General features: G+C 37.4%; 2 protein-coding genes and 1 non-coding gene across 4 annotated transcripts in view; 2 read left to right on the forward strand and 1 right to left on the reverse strand.

Moving 5' to 3' along the window:
* Positions 1-3,415: 3,415 nt before the first annotated feature.
* On the reverse strand, positions 3,416-4,765 carry rrs1 (ribosome biogenesis regulator 1 homolog). Its single transcript, XM_056248971.1, has one exon. The coding sequence runs from the start codon at positions 4,739-4,741 to the stop codon at positions 3,701-3,703; it is 1,041 nt and encodes a 346-aa protein (XP_056104946.1). The 5' UTR covers positions 4,742-4,765; the 3' UTR covers positions 3,416-3,700.
* Positions 4,766-5,004: 239 nt separating this feature from the next.
* On the forward strand, positions 5,005-5,094 carry trnar-ucu (transfer RNA arginine (anticodon UCU)). Its single transcript is given in 2 exon segments — positions 5,005-5,041; positions 5,059-5,094. It is a non-coding gene; the product is annotated as a tRNA-Arg (tRNA).
* A 629-nt stretch (positions 5,095-5,723) lies between these two features.
* Positions 5,724-22,906, forward strand: part of pola1 (polymerase (DNA directed), alpha 1) — a 62,564-nt gene continuing 45,381 nt past the window's right edge. The window contains exons 1-26 of one of the 2 annotated variants that reach the window (XM_056248972.1): positions 5,724-5,886; positions 6,694-6,818; positions 6,891-6,987; positions 7,066-7,146; positions 7,250-7,365; positions 7,589-7,651; positions 7,764-7,859; positions 8,418-8,565; positions 8,644-8,794; positions 8,877-9,052; positions 9,272-9,384; positions 9,467-9,580; positions 9,669-9,743; positions 9,843-9,981; positions 10,121-10,275; positions 10,448-10,532; positions 11,228-11,289; positions 11,395-11,484; positions 11,579-11,695; positions 11,803-11,978; positions 12,095-12,224; positions 12,574-12,693; positions 12,796-12,892; positions 13,353-13,477; positions 13,559-13,705; positions 13,893-14,015. In XM_056248972.1, the coding sequence (XP_056104947.1) occupies positions 5,832-5,886; positions 6,694-6,818; positions 6,891-6,987; positions 7,066-7,146; positions 7,250-7,365; positions 7,589-7,651; positions 7,764-7,859; positions 8,418-8,565; positions 8,644-8,794; positions 8,877-9,052; positions 9,272-9,384; positions 9,467-9,580; positions 9,669-9,743; positions 9,843-9,981; positions 10,121-10,275; positions 10,448-10,532; positions 11,228-11,289; positions 11,395-11,484; positions 11,579-11,695; positions 11,803-11,978; positions 12,095-12,224; positions 12,574-12,693; positions 12,796-12,892; positions 13,353-13,477; positions 13,559-13,705; positions 13,893-14,015 (2,976 nt within the window). In that variant the 5' untranslated portion in view covers positions 5,724-5,831. The remainder of the gene's footprint in view (positions 5,887-6,693; positions 6,819-6,890; positions 6,988-7,065; positions 7,147-7,249; positions 7,366-7,588; positions 7,652-7,763; positions 7,860-8,417; positions 8,566-8,643; positions 8,795-8,876; positions 9,053-9,271; positions 9,385-9,466; positions 9,581-9,668; positions 9,744-9,842; positions 9,982-10,120; positions 10,276-10,447; positions 10,533-11,227; positions 11,290-11,394; positions 11,485-11,578; positions 11,696-11,802; positions 11,979-12,094; positions 12,225-12,573; positions 12,694-12,795; positions 12,893-13,352; positions 13,478-13,558; positions 13,706-13,892; positions 14,016-22,906) is intronic. The other variant, XM_056248973.1, reaches the window with a different exon arrangement.

The following is a 22,906-nucleotide window of genomic DNA, read 5'->3' on the forward strand; positions in this document are numbered from 1 at the left end:
ACGTCACCCTCTCTGAGTCGTCTGACTCTGGCCCATAGACATATATTTATTATGTCCATGGTCTTTTACTGTCTATGGTCCCTGGTCCGGCCATTGAGGCGTGTAGCAGTGTGTTACCACCATCTAGTGGACAGATTATGAATTATATACTCCCGTTTAAGAATGAAATATGGATTAACCCCCCAGTTAAAACAGGAATGCACAGAAATGCAAATAATTTAAAATGAAATGAAATTGTTATTTATGCATTGGATTGTCCACATTGTTAAAACAAATCTGTTTCCCAATGTGTTTAACATATCAACAAATGCAATAATACTCTAATTAAGTCAGACATTAGACAACTCAAATATGCATAAATAAGCACAACTAGGCAAAACACGTGCTAAATTGCAAAGGACAAACCTTGTGGAGAGAAAATGGTTGTGAAAACCTCAAACTATCCATTGCTTTGCATGTAAATGTGCTGTTGCATCCGGAGGCCTGTTTGTGAGATCCACTGACAGAGATCCCTCTGTTTCTGTATCTGTCCTAAATAAACGCTGCTCACTAATCCACTGCTGCTGATATTTATGGCTTACTTGACATCAACCCAGATCTTCTGCAACAATATCTTTTGATAATATATAGGCTACTGTGGATCAGAGGTGTAGTGGTAAAAAAATAGGTGGGTAAACTATAAATTCTGGTGGACCACGACGTGGTCACCCGGTAAGGTGGGCCACTGCCTACCGGTGTATATCCTGATGACATTGCTATAGGGAGGGCTCGACAAAGCCTTTTTATACGCTTGTCCTTTGGACAAGTCACAGCTTGTCCGAGTAAAAAAGTTGCTCGTCCGGATTTTTTTGTTTGTGTGTTTGTTAATTTATTCTGAAACAATATTCTCATCAGTGTTCAATCAGCTTTTATATTTAAATCGGCATATTGTAATATCTGCACCTTTAAAGGGCATATCCCCTCCCCCAATGTTATTTAATGTATGCTTCATCTTTCATTTTAAATTCCTAAATTTGATCAATAAATTCAATTATTTCAAATAATAAGACACTATAGGGCTGTTACCATAGGGGCTGATCAACTTAAATAATTTACACTGAAAAATTACAATTGCATAAAATAATGTTATGAAATTGATTTAAATTTACATATAAGAAACGTTGGAAAGAATGATACTACTTTTAAACATAACACTAAACCGCCAGTAGGTGGCGGCAGGCGACCGTATTAATGAGTGAGTCATTGATTCATTCAATCAAACGATTTGTTCAAACAGATGATTCATTCAAGAATGAGACAGATTTTTGGGTCATTGAATTTTTGACTCAATCGATTCGTTCTAAATGCTGAATCATTCAGTAATGAATCAAACAGTGAGTGTTCCTGTGACATGCGCCGTGGTTCTGCTGTGATTTTTGTTTGGAACTATTTTCGCTACTGAAACAGAACAAAAACAGCCAATATTGCATCTAAAATGTAAGTGACTTAATTTTAACTGTTTATTGAACTGTTGTAGGAAATCAATGTCACATTTTCAATCGTGATGGTGTTCAGGAAAAATAATTGAGGTTTAATTGAGGTTGCTTAACATATGTTAAAAAATATAAAAACTCCACATTTAGATGTTTTATAGACAGTATGTTGTTAACTGAGTGTGTGTGTGCTGTGCTCATTTGTGTAAGTTAGATTTCTCCTCGAGAGGCTGCGCGAGCGTCAACAGCGCAACCTTGCCGTCAGAAAGAGTTCTCTTAGGTTTAACAACCAATGAAACTATGAACAATATGAAACTAAAACGACATAAGCTTAATTTAATATGTCTTAGGAACTACAGGCAATTTAGAGGTGGATAAACGCACTTTAGAGGTGGGTAAACGCTATTTCCGAATATTGGGAGGTGCATAAACGGCGTTTACGTGCGTTTAGCCTCACTACCGTACATCCCTGCTGTGGATGATGCTGCATGCATTTTTGAGTTCCGAAATGTATATGAGGATGATATAAATGTAAATTTTTGCAAGATTCTGTGGACACAAAAAATAATTCAGATTCTGCAAATATTTCCAAGCACTCATGCAAACACATAATTATTTATTTTGGGTTTTGAAGGTATGTCAGAGTATAGAGTACAATGTAGTACAGGTATACTGCAATACTAATTAACTAACTGAATAAATCAATATATATAAGCCTATATTCTATGGTGTATCAATACACATCCTGCATCCTGAGAACAGCAGTGCTAATTGATTTTGGCATTAAGTGTGCCCCATTTTTGTCCATTGGCGTGGGGTGTTTGTATGGTTATTGTTTGACTAATGATGCTTTACAGCCTGACAGCAGTCAACAGATGGGTACTTCCCCTCCCAAACCCCCCCAGCTGATCTGAGATGGTGTTGGTGGTCAAACACCATCCATCAACTCAAGAACAGGATATTAATTTGCTTAGAAAGAGCCACCAATTCTGTAGACGCATCAATATTTTGAACATATGGCGTCTTGTTTTTCATTTGGTGGATGGGTGAGGGTATTTATGGTAATTTAATTTACATTAAATTACTTCATCATTAAAGTAACATGCAACTAATAATTGCCTATGATCAATGAAGAACTACAACAAATCTAGACATAAATGTTGTTTACTTACAGTTTAGCTTGGTCAAATGTGTACATTTTATGTGAGGTCATTGTAGTACATTTTTTAATATCTTAGATTTGTAACCAACGCAATTAATTAAACATGCATTTGGATGCATTACATGAATGCACCTGCAGGTGGCTGCATTGATTTTAAAATGTTTAATGAATAAAAATGAATGTTTTTTTCTGATATTAAATGGCAAATAACCATGTCAGTATGCTAGCATACGAGAAGTACAGACCTGTTTATGTAACAGTTCTTAGAAGTAATCAGCAAACCAGATTATGCAAACATTTCCAGAACTATCAAAGTGGTTTGAAAATTAAACTCCATTTATTCCTTAATGGAACAACAAATATAGTTATGTACGCTATAAAAAACAAATGCAAGAAATAAGAGATTAGAAGCATATTTGGATATTAGCATGTTGCTGACACAACTGCTAACAGTGAAATCAAAAAGTGTATAGTGTATATATATATATAAACACACAACATATTTATAAAGAAAATTGTCCATCCTATTTCTTGAAATAATACATTTTAAATCACAAATTATTTACACACAGTACTAGTAATCATTAATCAAGCGTTAGATGTTAGTATTGTCTATAATTTAATTTATAAAAAATATTGTATCCAGGCAGAGTGATTCTCATTATTATATTACAGCACATATTGTATTATGCAAATCATAATAACATGCTTTTAATATTTGCTTTATAGAACTTTTTTGGTGATTTTTTTTTTTGCAAGATTCAACGAAGACCATGACATATCAGAGAAGATTTAAATTTATTGTGAAATCACTAATGAATAACAGGTGGCAATATTAAATCACATCATACAACAAGAAAAAGTCAAATTATCTTCAGTCCAGCACTGCATCCATGACATTTATAAGACGGTAAATCTGAACATCAAAATACAACCATATTGTACAGATTCAAACTCCAGCACCAAGGCACTCAAAGTTATGTTTTTATCTGACACATGACACGTTGACATCATGTGTACAATATATATAGGATTTTACAGTAAAAAGTCCACACTGCTGTAGATTTTAACGCTTTCCTTGCTTCATGTTAGGTTTCCGTCCTTTGCCTTTGGGACCCTTTCCCTTTCCACCAGCCATTCCTTTTCCTTTACCTTTACCAGACATGTTTCCTTTTCGTCCCTTCTTTCCAAAGCTTTTCTTGCTCTTTTGAGCAGATTCCCTGTCCTCTTCCCTCATTTGCTTATTCACAGCTTTCGTGACATCAAGCCGTGGCTTCTTACTGTCCATTACTTTTAGTAAATCCAGCTGTTTTTGTTTCTCACTACCAAAGTCACCAATAAGAGGCTGGAATTTTCTCTTTTTCCCAGTGTTTTTGGACGTTTTCTCCTTGGGCAGTTTCTCCTGGAATTTACCAACAGAGGCGGTGGAAATCTTGGCAACATTGACAGCTTGTGCCAGCTCTGATTTGGACTGCTGAGGGGTGGGAGCGAGCCCCATTCCAGGCACCTTGATCTTCTGAGCTCTGGCGACGTTCTTGAGTCTGTTGTACTCATTCCTGGCCACTCTCTCTTTCTTGGCTTTATTCCTTTTTGCAAACTGGTCCTCGTTGGGATCTGCAGTCACTGGGACCTCTATCAGCCATTCCTTGGTGTCATCATTGGCACGTTTGTAACCCCATCGCCTCTTCCATTCCTTGTGAACTTCATCCCACACCATGTTGGTCTTCTTTTTCTTCTGAATGCCCTTCAGCTTGGCAAATTGTTCCCATTTTGTAGGAGGCTTTGGTTTCGGTGCAGGCTTTTCCCTGGGTAATGGTGTGGTTGGATCTGGTAGCTTGGCGACGATTACTTCATCAACCTTTTCTGTTGGTAGTTTCCATATCTCGTTGATGAGAAGTTGTGTGTTATCTCTCGCTAAAGAGCGTAGAAAGTCTTCCCCTTTGTTGTCTTTAAATTCCCGAGTATCTACCCGGTTCTTGTCAAACGCAAGCAAATTACCCGGGTCAAATTCGACATCTAACTCTTTGTTTACTGTAATACTTCTTAGTTTTTCAGCCTCGTCTCTCTCTGCTTTAGCGAGCACGTCTTCTATACTGCACGAAGCCATTTTGGTTCTAATGACACACAACGTGGTTTTCTCACATGTGCTGCTGCAAGCGGAAGGACTTTATTTCAAAATAAAGGACTTGAAAACTCACTTTTTCAACAAACTCAGATATATTTTTTAAATATATATAAAATGAACGTAATCGTGTTTTGCACACAAATGTTTAGGGAAAACAATAAATGTAATATAGTAGAGTCTATTTATTATGGTTACAAAATAAAGTACTCTTCGGAAGAACCGACAAACTAGCGGGACGTCCCATCGGCTCTGTGGCGCAATGGATAGCGCATTGGACTTCTAGATTAAAGAATGGGGTCATTCAAAGGTTGTGGGTTCGAGTCCCACCAGAGTCGAATTTTGTTTGTGTTCAGAATGAATAAATTGGCCATAGGCCAGAAGTTACCGTGTTCGGAGATATGATTCAACCAGTCTATGGATTCAACCAAACAAAATTCAATGATTCACTCCGAGAATGTGTGAATCGTAACGTATAGCTTAACCGAACATCTTTGTTCTATATTAAATCTATTTATATTTATCACTCCTATGTAAATATGTTCAGATTATTTAGTCTTTTGAGGAACACTAAAATAGAAACCACAGAAGTAGTAAATAGACGAATATGGTTACAGTTTAGAATAAAGATATAACAATAACAAACATATACTGTAAAATGTCATTTTCCAATCATTTTAAATGGAAACGAATGTAAAAATGCTTCATGTTATTTAGTTAATGTTAAACTAATTGTGTTTTGTATTTGTGTGGTTATTAGTCAAATATGTTCTATCTGGCTACTGTACGAAAAAAATAAACCTTGGTAAATAACAAATTATATTAAAATTATATTAGAACTGTGTTTTTTAAGTCTCCACCCTTTTAAAAATATTTCGTTGTATATATAAAAAAAACTGAATCAGGTTTGTCTAACCGGATCAGTGAACTAGTTCAGATCAGATTGGACGGCTGCTGACAACGTCATATCCGCTGCTCGAGTTTCCCCGGGAAGACACTTTGGCGCGGAATCTGTTGTTTTGGCTCGGCGCTTCTGAAGAAGGGTGGAATTCTACCTCACATCAGGCACTAATATATGTTAATGGCTCCTGTTTCAAATCCTGATAAAGACATGGACGGTGGGGATTGTGGTGAGCGTGTTTACAGTGCTTAGTGTTATTAGCTTACAAAGTAGTACGGCAATTCATTTAGACCGGTAGGTTGGATGCCTGTACTAACAACGGCAGCGCTAATATAATATTAAACACAAATTAACTTATTTTTTTTGTACCAATCCCTAAAATATGCGTTTATGCAAATATACTTATGTGTAATGTGATTTTCTTTGACGATTCATCATTTGAATGTCAATGTTTACTCTGTCAAATTAAGTTACTCTTTCCAACCCGACACATAATTGCTTATTTATATGATGATGAATTTGCAACTATTTCCTTTGTGTATACTAATAAAGAATGTTTAATAAAATTATGCTTCTTGTACCATTTAAGTCTTTGTTATAATAATAACAACAGTAGAATCAGTGGTTCCTTGTTTGGGTTTTATTTTTGAAACCTGCACTCAGCTATTTGGATTTTTCACTAGTCCCACCAGAAAAATATAAAATATTTTTATACGTACCAAATCTTTATATAGTTATATATTTCGTTAATTACAAATATATTGTTACTGTTTGCATATTACATCTCTTTAAAATAAAACAATAATTAATGTGTAATAATACTTTTTATTTTATTTTATTTTATATATACTTTTTTATTTTCAATAATAACCTAAATCATACAGTGTATGATTTAACTAAGTGACCCTGTTTGATAAAAAACAACACTGTGATTTGTTTATAATCTGATGCTTGTCATTTCAGTTTGCTATATAGTATGATTTATGCTTGTTGGAGTTTGATTTTACTGAACCGCTTTTTCTTATGCGTCCTATAGATGCATCCGACACATGTGGCATTGCTGCCTCACGTTCCAGGCGGGAGAAAAAAGAGAAAGTGGGGCGCAAGTCGGCTTTAGAGCAAATTAAACGAGCCAAGAAGGGAGAGAAGGTTAAATATGAGGTACATTGCATGTCAACTGTTGGTACACATCACCTGTGCTGTTCCAGTGTTTTGACATTGTCTTGTGATCAGGTGGAGGAGTTCACCAGTGTGTATGAGGAGGTGGATGAAGAGCAGTACTCGAAAATGGTGCGGGAGAGACAGGATGATGATTGGATCATTGATGACGGTCAGTTAAATTTTCATACCTCTCTGCTGAACTCAATGTTTAAAAGCACACCAGCTGAATGTATGTTGTGTTTGTCAGATGGGACAGGCTATGTGGAGGATGGCCGAGAAATCTTTGATGATGAATTGGATGATGATGCACTGGAGAAGGGCCCTAAAAGTGAGTGTTGAAAAATCAGTGCCTTTCATTTTCCTTTTTTGACGATTAGCAATACTAAGCATCGTTCTTTGAGTTGTCTTTACCAGTTTATTATCGTAAACAGGTAAACAAGGTGGAAAGGGAGGCAATTCGAAAAAAAATGCGAAAAAAGTGCCTGTCGGTAAACCCAACAGCATTAAAAGCATGTTCATGAATAGCAATGTGAAGAAACCTACTGAGGTAAGACTCAATTTGCCACTTTGTTCACTGTATGTTTTTTTTTCAGTGTAATTGACCTTTATGTAACTATTTAATCTAAACATTAATTAAATGAACTTGCACTTAAATATTTAAGGAGTAGTTCAACCAAGAAGGAAAGTTCTGCCATTATTTGGCATTTGTAATGGAGGTCATTTTTCTGTAGTTTAAACAGAATTGTCTGTTTCCATGATTTGCATTGTAGAAACATGTGGATCTGTCTCAAGATGATCTGCTGGGAGATATTCTGCAGGACCTGCACTCTGAGGTGAATGTTTATGACCTTTTGTATTAATAGATAAGTCTACAGTCTACAATGTTCATACTACATGTCAGTCATTGCAGCTTTATGACCCCATGATCATTTGAATGTTTCACAGAAGCCGCTTTTGCTTACTCCACCTCCAGTCATTACTCTGAAGAAGAAGAAGAAAACACTGGGATCCCCTATGAATCCATTTTCAGTCAAACCACAGGTGCCAAAGGTAGTTAACCCTTGTTCAAAAGGATAAAACTTAGATTTTTTTTTCTTTGTGAGACTGAGGATGCATACATTGGGTTTCTGTCACTTTTATTCAGAATGGATGCATTAAAGTGATCAAAAGTGACAGTAAAGACATTTATAATGTTACAAAATATGTAAGGTCTGTTATTTGAACTTTCTAATCATCAAAGAATCCTAAATGTATCATGATTGATTTCCACAAAAATATTAATCAGCACAGCTTTTTTTTTTTAACATGGATGCTGAATTCAGCTTTGCCATCACAGGAATAAATTATAGTATATATATATATATATACACAATATTAAAATAGAAAACAGTTATTTTAAATTGTAATGAAATTCCACAAAATCACAGTTTTTACTGTATTTTTGGTGAGTATTTTTTACTCGCTTTGGTGAGCACAAGAGATTTCTTTAAAAAAAACATCTTACTGACCTCAAACTTTTAAATGGTAGTGTAAATAGGAAGTTTCATACTGTAAGTTACATAATATAGTCACTATACAAAACTTTTGTCCATCTCTTAGAATTCACCTGAAGTCCAACTGTCAAAGCCCAGACCTGTGGTGACGCGGATTCCTTCAGCTGAACCTTCACACAGGTCTTCTGCTCATATTAAACCTAGTAAACCTGCTACCACACAGATAAAGGAGCCCAAGACAGAGGAGCCTGAAGGTATGTCTGACCTCAATATTTGGGTGAAATGTCTTGAAAATATGTTGCTTTTAATTGTTGTTTTAAACTTGTAATTAGACAATGCAATTGAGTTTGATGAGATGGACTTTGATGAGCCCATGGAAGCAGAGATCCTGGAGGAGGAGCCAGTGACAATGAAGGCTGAGGCTGAGACCACACCCACTGTTAAAGTGGAGCCCAAGACTGAGCCACGAGATGAGATGTTAATGTATGTTTGCAACACACCGGCTATGCATTAATGCAGTATACTCTACTAAGGATGCTATAACTTTCCTGTTTGCTCTCCTCAGATCTGGACTGGTTGGTGGCATGGGCTGGGAGAAGATGGAGGAGGGGGAACCAATGGAGACTCCTGTGGATGTGCAGGTGGACTCAAGCCAGCTCCCGCTGGTGGAGGGACCTGATGGAGATATGGTTTTCCGCTTTTACTGGTTGGATGCTTTTGAAGACCTGTATAACCAACCTGGTGAGCATCTGCTCCTCCATGATTTTGCATAATGTGTATACAAATCCTAATTTCCAATGGTTTTAGGTCTTTTGACTCATAATTCATGATTATGTAATCAAATCAAATGCTTGAACCTCAAATGATCCATTTTAATGTTTTCTTTCCTATTCCTACATAATTCCAATGATTTGATTTCCCTAAAAGGTGGTTCTGTGCTTTTTTTGTTTTCCTGTCAAGGTGTGGTGTACCTGTTTGGAAAGGTCTGGATTGAGTCAGCTAAAGCACATGTCAGCTGTTGTGTTGCTGTAAGGAACATCGAGAGGACGATGTATCTCCTTCCTCGAGAACATGTAAGACTGCCCTTATTTAGTCGACATGCAGATACAAAAACATGCATTTTTAATTCATTTTTTTGGTGTTACTGTGATTTAGAAAGTTAATCTGGCAACAGGCGAGCAGACGGACAGTGCGGTAGGAATGATGGATGTGTACCAAGAGTTCAACAGTCTCTCTGAGAAGTTCAAAATCATGAAGTTTAAGTCCAAGGTAATTGCTGCTATCCATCATTTCTGCTTTCTGTGCCTTGGAAACTACAAACATACGTTTATAAAACATGCTTCCCCTGTTCCAACAGCCGGTGACCAAGAATTATGCTTTTGAGATCCCAGATATCCCTTCACAGAGCGAGTACCTTGAAGTCAAATACTCCGTGAGTAGACGTCTCTCAAAACAGTCATGGCTATTTTATAGAAACTTCCTGGAGTGAGTCTGAAGTGTTTTTTGTAATGTGCACAATCTGTTTCTGTAGGCTGAGCTTCCTTCATTGCCATCGGAGCTGAAGGGCTCAACATTTTCCCATGTGTTTGGCACCAACACCACCAGTTTGGAACACTTCCTCCTTAATAGGAAGATCCGGGGACCTTGCTGGCTTGATGTGAAGACCCCTCGTAAGATTTAATCTCTCTTGTAAAACATACAAACAAACCATTTCTCTGGATTTCCTACACAAATGAGCGTTCGGTAACACTTGATAATCGTCCAAATACTGTTATCATTTACTGTGTCCACTCTCGCCATCACCTCTAGAGCTGAGCAATCAGCCTATTAGCTGGTCTAAGGTGGAGGCTGTTGCACAGAAGAGTGACCTGATCTCAGTAGTTAAAGACCTGCTACCACCTCCTCTGGTCGTCATGTCCATAAGCCTCAAGACTGTGCAGAACCCAAAGACCCACCAGAATGAGGTAAAATCTGGATCTGATCCCTCTGACACTCTCTGCAGGTATCTGATGCAGTCAATGAGATTCAAAATAACTAAATATTAAATCATACTCGTTAGATTGTAGTTGAGCCGGACTTGTACATCTTTTAAGCAGTTTATTAACACTTCTTTTTCTTGTGTCTTACCTTGAGCAGATTGTTTCCCTCGCTGCCCTCATTCATCATCAATTTCCTCTGGACAAAGCTCCACCACGGCCCCCTTTCCAGACCAATTTCTGTGGTAACTTCCTCCACTCTGCATCTTTATAGCTTGAGTGTGAGAGTAATGTCCAAAACTCTCCAATGAACATCAAAATTAGTTTTAACCCATTTAACGCATTCCGATCATTTTTGAGCCAGAAGAGACTTCTGAATTCATACATCCAAGTTAGATTGCTCTCAAAAATACATATGTAAAATACATGGCCTCTTTCCCATATCTCACACACTTTAAGTGCTGAATTTTGTTGATAAACATGAATATGCATGCATGAACATGCTATAAACAGGCAACAAATCTGTGATCAAATAAACTACAGCCCAAAGCAGTGATTAAATACCAAATCTTAATTTGAAATCGAAAGGAAGGTTTAAAAATCTCCGCTGCCACCTATTGATAAACCATTGTAGAAAAAAAAAAAAGAGTAATTTTTCATCATAAAAGTGAAAGTTTATCCAAGTAAAATTTATATTTTGTTTCAAAACATTATTTTTCCTACAAAACAGAAACTATTATTCTAGAAAATGTAGGTTTCATAAATTTGGACTGTTTTTGAGCAGTCATGAAGTGAAAGTTTAAAGTACTTGCAGGTTTTTTTTAATGCATTATAAGGCTTAAATTAATCTTTTTTTCTATTTTGATAGTCCTTTTTTAAATATCACAGCTTGTTTGAGCTTATATAATATATAAGCTTATATAATTTTTTTCTGTTGCAGTGGTGAGCAAGCCCAACGACTGTATCTTCCCATATGATTTTAAAGATGCGGTCAGGAAAAAGGTAATTGTTATCTCCCAGATGAAGTTTACTTTGTTTTGGATTTATGCATAAGATGATAATGTGTTCAATAAAACCCTCTTGCTTTTGCTTGTTGTTTTTACTCAGAACGGGATAGTGGAGATTGCCGGTACAGAGCGTGCACTTTTGGGTTTCTTCTTGGCCAAGATGCACAAGATTGATCCAGATGTTTTAGTGGTGAGTTTAAATGTGCTCAGTAAGCTCGTACATTGCTGATGCATTTTATTTATACAAACATTTTTTTGACTACATCTTCCTTCTGATGCTGTAGGGCCATGACATCTTTGGTTTTGACCTTGAAGTGCTCCTGCAGAGGATCAGTGTGTGCAAAGTGCCTCACTGGTCAAAGATTGGCCGTCTAAGAAGAGCCAACATGCCCAAACTGGGGGTCAGAAGTCTTCTTTGACATGAAGTCATATCAGATTATGATTTTGTCAAGCAAGCAATGTTTTAATCCATTTGTGCATCTTTTTTTTATTTTCTTTTTTATCTCAGGGTCGCAGTGGCTTTGCTGAGAAGAGTGCCACTTGTGGACGCCTGGTCTGTGATGTTGAGATCTCTGCCAAAGAGCTGATCAGGTGTAAGAGTTATCACCTGACTGAGCTGGCTACCCAGATCTTAAAGACAGAGAGGGTTGTGGTGCCACCAGAGAACATCAGGAACTTCTACAGGTTAGCTGGCACCTGTAGGGTCGGATTTGAATCCTTCTTCAATCATGAGAATATTTCATATTATTGGTGCAGTGTTTTAATTTTTCTATTAATTTCTTTTTCTCATTTTTCAATAGTGATTCCCCGCACTTACTCTACCTTTTGGAGCTCACCTGGATGGATGCTAAGCTGATTCTGCAAATAATGTGCGAGCTGAACGTGCTGCCTCTCGCAATGCAGATCACTAACATTGCCGGTAACGTCATGGTAAGATACCTTTATAAATAATTCCACTTTTTACTAGACCTATGGTAACCACATTCTAGAATAGTGTTTCTTATTTGATATACAATCAGTATAAGACGCATAAATGTCTACGTTCTGGTTTATATGCCAAATATTTTATTTATATTCAGACATGTGAATCAATCACTTTGAGCTGCATCCTGCTTGCCTTATCACACTAGTGGTTAAGATTTTCGCTTGCTCCACCATGTTTTGTATATTGTTTATATTTATTGTCTTATTAGGCCAATTCAGTGCGATATCAAATAAAGCATGTAATTCATGCTTTTCTTATGCTTGCTCTTTCATCAGTTCTCTTGTTCTCCCGCAGTCTCGTACTTTGATGGGTGGACGCTCTGAAAGGAACGAGTACCTACTGCTCCATGCTTTCCATGAGAGGAACTTCATTGTTCCAGACAAGCAGTACTTCAAGAAGCCACAACAAAATCTGGTATTAGATATTTTTTTCCACCCTTTATTGCAGTTGTCAGACCATTTTAGCCTTAATTGATTCTGTTCCAATACTTTTTTTGTCTTTTAATTCTGTTCTTAGGCTGAGGATGAGGATGTTGACCCAGGGAAAGGCAAATCCAACAAAACGAGGAAGAAGGCAGCTTATGCTGGAGGTCTGGTGCTGGACCCAAAAATTGGTGAGTCATTGTGTCTTAGGGTTGTCAAAAGTACCGACTTCGGTACCAAGTTGGTACTGAAATTTTAAAAATGTGATGCTTTGAGCGCTGATGAGTGTAATCATAAACATCTGTGATTGGCCATTGTGTTCACAAGCTCATCGGATGTCTGTGATTGGCTACAATGATCAACGCACGGGAGTGTTTAATAGGACACGGAAGTGTTTTGAAAGACGCCTGCTTTCAAACTTTCCCGTGTTTATCTGTGCAAGCGCTCGCTAAAGAGCGTCATTGATGTATATTTGATGAGTACGTGAGTACAATGGCCAATCACAGGTGTTTACAATTCCGCTCAACAGCGCTCAAAGCGACTTGGTACCGAAGTCGGTACTTTTGACAACACTATTGTGTCTTTGTGCATCTCATGGGTTGCGTTTATATTTGTGCCTCCCAAATCATCTATTCTATCTTCTGCCACCAGGTTTCTATGATAAGTTCATTCTGCTGTTGGACTTCAACAGCTTGTATCCCTCCATCATTCAGGAGTTCAACATCTGCTTTACTACCGTTGAGAGAGGAGCGACCAATGCACGCAAGAAAACTGAGGTGCGTCGAGGGGGCACCCGGCTGTGCCTGCATGGGTAGCTTTGTATATTTTAAGCATGCCCTAAACTTCCATGATTACAGGAGGATGAAGATGAAATTCCCGAGCTGCCAGATCAGAGTCTGGAGATGGGCATTCTTCCCAAAGAAATTCGAAAACTGGTGGAGCGCCGACGACAGGTCAAACAGCTAATGAAGCAAGCGGACCTCAACCCTGACCTGTACTTGCAGGTAAATACAATCCCAGGAAAGACTTAAATAACTTTCTGCATTGATAATAGACTTTTTTTTGGCAATTTTAACACCTTGCATGTTAAGAGTCTTATCCTAGCTCTCAGTCAGTAGCATTTTTTGTTTTGTTTTAAAACACAGTAAAGACTTTCAATGCATTCAATCCTTGATGAATCTCCTCTCTTAGTATGATATCAGGCAGAAGGCCCTTAAGCTGACAGCTAACAGCATGTACGGATGCCTTGGCTTTTCCTTCAGTCGCTTTTACGCCAAGCCTTTGGCTGCATTGGTCACTCATAAAGGAAGAGAGGTATGTAACAATACACATTACTATATTTAGTGGGTATACTGTTTAGATCTACTGTACTCCTGTTGATTGAAAGGTTTCTGTTTACCATGTTTTTTGCAGCATTGTGATTAGGGCTGGTCCGAATACCATTTTTTGAGCTTCGAAGCTTCGGTAGTAATGAACATCGAATATTCGAAGCTTCGGCATCTCTATATATCTGTCTGTCCATTTTCATTTTGATTATTTCGAGAACCGTTCATCCAAACGACTTCACAGGGAGTGCAGTGTCGTATTTGGTGCGATATAGACAGGCGAGACGCGACACGTTCAGAATTAATAAACTTTTAATAAACTACAGAACAGTGCAAGCAGGAAGCGTGCGGGACTCACGCGGGCAGAGCTTATATGCTCCGAGAACGGACACTGCTAGTGATATAGAACACACACAGGTCTGTTAACTTAAGCAATATTTTTAATAAGTCTTCTAATATTTTTGTCACTAACAAATTACTGACAAAGTAGGGTAGATTTAAATAAAGAAGCGGCACGCCTCACGCGAGCAGAGCTTATATGCTCCGAGAACGGACACTGCTAGTGATATAAAACACACACAGGTCTGTTAACTTAAGCAATATTTTTAATAAGTCTTCTAATATTTTTGTCACTAACAAATTACTGACAAAGTAGGGTAGATTTAAATAAAGAAGCGGCGCGCCTCACGCGAGCAGGGCTTATATGCTCCGAAAAGTGAACAGTGCATATAAAACACACACACATGAGGTCTTTTAACTTAAGCAATATTTTTAATAAGGTATAGTCTTATAATATTCTCACTGACAAAGTCGGGTAGATTTAAATAAATAAAAACGAAATTTAAATAAATAAAAACGAAATTTAAATAAATAAAAACGAAATTTAAATAAAGACAAACGAAAAATAAATAAATAAAAACGAAATTTAAATTAAGACAAACGAAAAATAAATGAACGAACTGTAATAGCCTAAATAAAGAACACGGTAGCAATAAAAATTTCAATAACAACATCACAAATTTCTATTAATATTTTGCAGTAGATTAATTTAGATTGATAATAACGGGTAAAAAGGATAACACATTTTGTTTCTATTCTATTTTCCACAATGTCAAAGCAACGCAGCTTAACCCAAAACTAGGGATGAGTCGCGATCTTCGAATAGTCGAACTGCGTTCGAAATTCGATCATAAAATTGCTTATTCGAATATCGTTATATTTTCGCGCAATTCTAATGTAACATAATTGACGGCGCACCTACTGTCACAGATCGCGCAGCAGGGTATTTTCCTGTCGGGGACACAGGTGTCACTAACATGAATGAAACCCCCTCCTGCGCGATCTAGGATACCAGCGTTTTATACATAGTGTAAACAAACAACAGAAGAAGAGCATTGTCGTGACCGTTAACTCTGCGCCCAACAGAGGTGGGTAGTAGACTAACCTTTACTGTCTATGGTAGTAACAAAGTAGGCTACATTTACTTCACTACGTTGGGCGACGTTCCTCTCGTTACTTTATTTTAATGCAATACATGTTGTTAAATGCGTAGTTTATTCCAAGCGCGCTGTCTTTTTTATGGGCTTGAGCGATGCTCCATTCATAAATGAATCACTCTTTTGAGTCGATTCTGTTCAAAGACTTCATCAAACAAGTTGGCAGATCTGTCTAAATCGGTTCGCGAATCAGTTTGAATGATCTGTTCAGTTCCTCACGCACTGAATCGTCTGAAGCGCTTTATTCACACTCGACACGGAGTCGTAACAGGAAGATTTAAGAGCATCAAGAGCGTTGGATGAAGTGGCCGTGGACCTGCAGTTTAGTCTAGTGAAAGCAAATCTGCAAATGCATCATTTTTTTGCCAGCGATTAAGATCTAGTTGAACATCTTCGTATGATGTCTGTGAATGAATGATTCCACAGGACGATACATTCTAGTTCATTTCATTCAGGTAATACATTTTACAACCAAACAGATTATTACTCGACGATAGCACTACAAGTATGACGACATTATCCGTTTTTTGGACATATACATTAATTTATATGCTACATTAAATAAGCTACCATTGTCCACAGTTTATGAAATGAACACCCGCCATCCCGCGGTAATGTGTGTATTGCGCAGTGGCATCACACGAATAGTTTTGATTGCAACTAATTTGTTTGAAAAGTAACGTTAGGCTTTTGCAGTAACAAGGCAGGTTTGCATAAAATCATCATGACATTATTTTTTTTATCTAACGAGCATCTGGTTTGGCGATGCAAAAACGGACTGTCGTGCTTATTGTTTTTTTCTTATATGTTAACTACCGGTATGTTAAAAAAAACGACGAAAACATGTTAATTGTTCGAATAATAAACAGTTTGTTTGATGACAAATCGCTAAAGATGAAATTGGCCTCCCTTTCTGTAATTGTGAGTGTGCGTTTTTTTTTCTTTCTTTTTTTCCGATTTTCGAACGATAATCGACTTTTGCTCCTCGATTTTCGAATGTAATTTTTGGCAGAAATTCACATCCCTACCCAAAACACAAGCTCAGGCACTTCTGCCCATACAAACTCCGCTGTTCTGCTCTAGCCAGAGAATACTCCCGTTGCAGGAACACTTTTAGTAGTCCAAGAAGAAGCAAATATATTTATTAAGTAGCTATAACGAAGTTATTTGTTAAGTATTATATTTCACCAGATTTTATAGTGTTAACTGTAAAACATATTCAAGCGCGAATGAGAACCGTTTCGAGGGGGTTGCCAGGTGTGCAAAAAACACACAAAAAAACGAATATTCGAATGTCACATTTTCAAATCGAATACCAACCACCGAACGAATATTCGAATATTTGGGTCCAGCCCTAATTGTGATAAATCGCAGATGTTGCAGTTTTGCACATGAATGCAGTGGCCGAATATTGAATCAGGCTTTCATTCAACGGTTATATCAAGGGAAATACTCAATCCAGATTTTTCCTCAATGTGCTGACACTGATTGAAACGGGATGTTAGGTGGAACGTGTTTTTTTGTTGTTGTTTTTTTAATATTTCATCACTTACTTTAGTTTTATTTCATTTACATTCGTTTTTCTCTGCCTATATTCCTGTAAGAAATTAAAATTAAAATCTATACATTTTAAAAATAATAATTTTTAACGTTCAAACTACACATTTTAAGAATATAGATTACCTTAAAGCCTATACAGTCTTACCAGGATTTTTTTTTTTGGTGGCAATTTCCAGAAATTTACACAAAAAAAATGTTTAGTTTTATTTATAATTAGGATACCACATCTACCATATTATGTATTGTTAGATGCACAATAGTGTGTGTGTGTGTGTGTGTATATATATATATATATATTATATTATAATTTTATTTTTGTATTTTTAAGTTCTAGTAATTTTGTTATGTGCTTTTGTCCTTTTTTATTTAGCTTTTTTTAAATTCAAATTATTTTAATTATTTAGTTTTAGTATTTTTAGTACTTCAACTTCCACTTATTTCAGTTATTTAGTTGCCAAGGCAACATTTTTAATATTTATATTTTTCTATTATATTTATGTTTTGTTTCAGCTTTTTCAATTTTCTTTTTTTTCTTCTTTTTTTAGCAATAACAATAGCTTAACAATAGTTTTTTGACAAATGATTCAGTTTCTTAATATGCGTTTCATAAAATATGCAATATTTAAGAAAAGTTTAACATGGGTTTAGATTAAGTATACCACAAAGTATTACATTACCATTCATAAACCATTGGTGCCGTGCTCAGTTCCTGCCACTAGAGTGCAGTCTAAACTCAGCCATCCCCGTTTCTACGCACAAGCTGCTCCTCGGGCCTCTGGCTCTGAAATCACTCTTTCCTCATGAGCCTCTGTTCTCTTTTGTGCTTTAACCAATTTGCATTGATCTCTTGTTCCTTTTATGCCACCTCCTTGGCATGATTGCTGGCTACCTGCTCTTGAGTTTAATGAGACCAGACTTTTGAAAGCCCACTGGGATATAGCAATACAAACGGCGACACATTCACGTTCATTCCCCTCTCCCTTCTTCCACATTGCCGCTGGGCGTTGTGGGGCATTGTTTGAAATGTGGGGGGAACCAGTAATTACAATCTCTTTGCATTAGCCCCAGAATTCAACACGCAGCTTTTTACTGCCTGTGCCTCGTTTGTTACAAGAGCAACAAAAAACCCAATAAGTTCAATGAGAGGAAAAAGGAAAGCTTGTGACATTGATTTCTGCATTGGAGGATTCAATTTTGCAGTGCTGAAACCACTTCACTGGAGTCCGCCAATATTAGTATGCGATTCTTCATGTCGGCAAGCCCAGCTTGACTCAACCCTAATTACTTTGATTAGTCTTATTGTGATACATATTCTCCACTGTCAACCAGCGTGGTGCCGAACTGTGTGCTTAGATGCTTTGATAGAGATCAATGGGAAATGGAAGGGGGGGACGGTTGCAACAAACACTCACACTTGCGTTACGTTGACCCCGACATTAGTGCCGAAATTTTAATGCTCATGTATTCAGTTGCCATTTATATTTTGATTGAGTGGCTTCTTTATCTGTTGAGAACCATGTTAGAGATAGGCTTTGGCGTTGTGGATGTCATTTTTTCCATGGCGCTAAAGATGCTTGATTTTGCCCCCATTTGGCCTCCTGAGCTTCTCGTCTTTCCTGATTGGCCTACGGTAAGGGGATCTGGACAAGCCCCCGGTGATTCTCGGCTTGTTGAAATATGCAGGTTCTCAGAGCCGTGATGGAGATGACAGCTGTTTGGCACCAGCGTCTGAAGGATTTAGTGCACTATATTCCGATTCATACTTTTAAGAGGGCAAGAAGTCAAATAGGCGATTTTCTTCCATTGGTGCCAGACACGCAGAACGCAGATCGTAACCGTTATCTAATTTGACAATTGGGTTTTACGATCGTCAGACACTAAATTGTGTCAGATGGCGCGCCAGCCTCAACTTCTGATGGATGGTCTGCTGTCTGCACCATCATTGTTTTGGGATAAGAATTACAGGCGTTCTGCTTTTAATAGAGCTAACTAATGCTTTCTGAGAAGCTAGCTTAGTGCTAACCTGCCTCAGGGGTGTAAATTCAGCCAGCAGGTGTTGTCAAGTGGGTTGAAGTCTAGAGGTGCCGCAAGAGAGAAAGTTTTGAGCTTTATTTGCTGGTTGCCTTGAGTGAAGGAATAGGAATTGAGTTTCTTAAGGCAGTGGTATCAACCCTGTTTTTGTTTTTAATTTGATTTTCCGGTTGCGAGGGACTCTCTTCCTAAAATATAAAGACAGCTACTGTATATGTATTTTTATTTATATAACTCAATTTATTTAATAAAGTTAGGTGTATAAACGCACAGGAACATTTTAAATTCATTTAAATTAATTTGTATAGTGCTTTTCACAAAAAAAGCAGTTTTACAAAATAATGGTAAGTAGAAACTACCATCTTTCTATTTATTAATGTATGTAAGTTTCATACAGTATATTTCAAATGAATGCTGTTCTTTTGCACCTTCTATTTATCAGAATATTTTCACAGAACGTTTCCACAAAAGTATTAAGCATCACAACTGTATTCAACATGCTGATTTGGTCCTCAAGAGAGTTATTTCCAATATTACAATTATTTCTAAATTTTACAATTGTAATTATATTTCACAATATGTGTTATATTTTTGATTAAAAAAAACTCAACCCTTAAAAATATTTGTAATAAAAAATATTTATTCTCTTAGATTTTCTGCAGATTTTCCTTAGGAACCTTTTTTGCAAAACCCAAAGCCATTGCACCACACTTGAGTTTGAATTATATAGTTTTTTTCTTTTTTTTTTGCTGCTTGGATTCTATAGAAGCAAACCAAGATCAGCGAAGTGGTTAATATGATGTAAAACTTGACTCTCTTTTATCAAAACTGGCTTACGCCACTGTTTTTTTTGGCTCATTTTGCTCTATGGCGGTTTGGGGAAATCCCCCTGTTGGCCAGTTAGCAAGAGCCATGTGCGTTTAGCCTTAGCACTTGTAAAGTGACGTTCCGTGGCCCTTGACCTTTCCAGGGAAACATTTGTTCTGGTGCGAACCCTGTACTCCCCTGGTATGAAATGCATGCCATGGAATAGACGTTTAGGGTTTCATGCTGAGGGGTCCGTCCTGATTGATGTGCCTAAATTTTATTTTCAGCTCTTTGTGCGGCAGCCAGTGTGAAAAGCGGAGCTTCAGCTGTGGAGCTGGGGAGGGGGTTTGGGTCTGGGGTTAATCGAGTGATGTTTACAACTTCTGTCGCTACGGACTGCTGATGGTTCTGGAACGTTAGTTAGCCTGACCTCTCACCCCACCTTGCCGCCAGGCCCTGGACTCCTCTTTACCTAGTTTAGACGAGTTCACGAGTAAAACAAAACGTATTATGCTGTCACGGATGGCATGCCCTTGTGCCATGAATTCTTCAGATCTTAAGCGGCTGTTGGTGAGATGAGATGGACTGTCGTGGTGAGTTAGGTGTCATCTGAGTAAACATTGTTTCCTTGCTGCTCTCTCAGACGACATATCCAGTTGTCCAAATTACAAAGGTCATTTTTAACCTTCCCAGAATAAGATGCAAGTGCCCTCCTCCCCCCTGTAGTCATTGTTGTACGCACCGATTGACCTTGTGGTCTTTGGTTGGGGATTTGCTCCTGATATCACTGGACTTAACAAATAGTCACAGGGCCCAAAGAATATTTTTGGATTTGGGCGCGAGATGCAGTTGGCCTTACGTAGCTTCACGTTCTTCGCACAAGTTCCCTCAAGAGCTTTGCACCTTTTAATTTAGGCTGGCATCGTGAGTGATGTGTTATTCTTAACTAATACCTTCTGCGGACTCTTTTAATGTTGTGTCTTTAAATTTAATGACACGATTGATGTCATTTTCCCCATTCGGCTCACTGAAACGCTTCTGTTTAGCTCTAATGAAATCTTTATCCTAGAGACTGGTATTACTGTTGTTAATGAATAAGTGGAAAGAATAATGTCGCCCTGCATGTGTTGAGGTGTTACTCAATTTTCCAATGATGTAGTTCAGTAAACTGTAGAACATAGTGTTGAATTACACTGCAGCCTCCTTTAGAATCAACAAGCTGTTCTGCTTTATTCCCAAAGTCCATTCGAATAAAGATACTCAATTAGAACAAATAATGACTGCATCCATTGTCCCCGTAAAATTCCTATTTATATAATAATAATAATAATAACAATAGTAATAATTGTTGTTTATTTTAGTTTTAAGTGTTTTGAGAATTTTAGTGTTTTAAGTGAATTCAGAATTTTAAGAATTAGAATATTGGTTACCCATAAATTGCCAATAATAAAATTGTCTAAATTTTAAAATAAAACACAAACTAAAATCAATCCTTTTAAATGCTACAAGTGAATTTAGGCATCACAATATTTTAATGAAGTGTGAAAAAAAAAAAAAATTTATTTTAAGATTTGCTAAAGATTACATTTACCCATGTTAAGTTATTCGTGTTTTTAAAGATTAACTTCAAGTGAGCATTAGATGACTGCTAAGGTAATTAATTACATGTAAAAATGGGGAAGTATTGGGACAATTAAGTAGCCAATATTGATGTATATTATTTGTATAGTGTTTTAGTATCGAGATACTACTATAGTTTTTAAATCATTTAATTTGAGTTAGTTTTAGTAAATTTGCTGTGATTGATTTAAAAAAAAATGCCTATAGTTTTTATTACTTTTTTATTTGTTTGAGTTATTTTAGCATATCAAGTTAAAATAAATGAAAATGAGAAATGTTGCCTTTGCAATAAATTTAAGTTTAACAAAAGTGTTTTTTTTATGGTTTTAGTTTAAGGTATTGGTTAACTATAATAAGCCTGCTGTCAACTAGCCCGAAATGTTCTCACACGGGCCCCCATGGATATGAAGGTCTTGCAACCTGTGTTGAGATTATTTGTACAGTATGAGAAAATAGAGTGCATTAGTGTCAATATGTGTCAGCTCAAGCTCTTAATTTAGAAACAAGATCTAATAAATTTTGTTGGGAAATATTAATCAGAGGTATTATGTAGGGGTTTGGGAAGGGGACGCGGCGTTCTTTTTAGTGGTGTATTTTTACCTCCAGTTATAAATGCCAGGCTGCCCGCTAAAGTGATTTCAGGCGGTCGTATTAAATCAGAGAGTGGATTTGCAGTGATATTTTACCCCATAGAGCTCAGACTCCATGTGATCTGCCCCGATTGCTTCCACACGGTTTATGTAGAATCTGTGCGCACCTTTGTTGTGTAAATGTCTTTAGAAATGACTGACATTTTACTGTTGTTTTTGTGTGTTTGCTGTTGTTATGTCCTTTGGATCATGATTTGCACATTGTCAGAGAGGTGACTTTATCTGGCCATCTACCTAAAAAGATGTGTTTGCATGCTACGAGGGCAATTCATTTTTGCACGTCCCACTGTGGTCTGCCTGTGTGTGTGTGTTTTTGTTTTAGATCCTCTGGGCAGAGGATAGAGAGATGACAGCGGACGTATTTCACCCTGACAGTGCTGTGTGGTTGTTGCTATTTCAGGCAGAGGACTGTCATCCTCAAAATGCTTTTCAGCAGGATGCTTTTCAAAACAATCGTCACCAGATACTTTCTTTTACAAGGTTTCTGTACCGCTCTGGGGCTTAAAATGCCTGCTATGATGTGCACCGAAGCCAACAGAAGGCCAGATGCCCCGGGCGAGCAAATGGCATGAGGAATGAACTGTTTATGAGAGCAGCCGTAGACTTCGGTTTTTCTCTATAACCATTCCACCAGCCGCTTGAAATGGTTGGGAAGAGATAAATGAACGTGTTAATGACAGACCTGTCAATTGGGGCAAAAAGATGGAGGGCCTTGT

The sequence above is a fragment of the Rhinichthys klamathensis genome, unplaced genomic scaffold, assembly GCF_029890125.1.
Source record: "Rhinichthys klamathensis goyatoka isolate OS25496 unplaced genomic scaffold, OSU_Roscu_1.1 h1tg000059l_1, whole genome shotgun sequence".
Lineage (NCBI taxonomy): Eukaryota > Metazoa > Chordata > Actinopteri > Cypriniformes > Leuciscidae > Rhinichthys > Rhinichthys klamathensis.

What these genes read in the sequence shown, in the direction of transcription:
- rrs1 (XM_056248971.1), bottom strand. Translation starts at nt 4,741, where the DNA reads ATGGCTTCGTGCAGTATAGAAGACGTGCTCGCTAAAGCAGAGAGAGAC.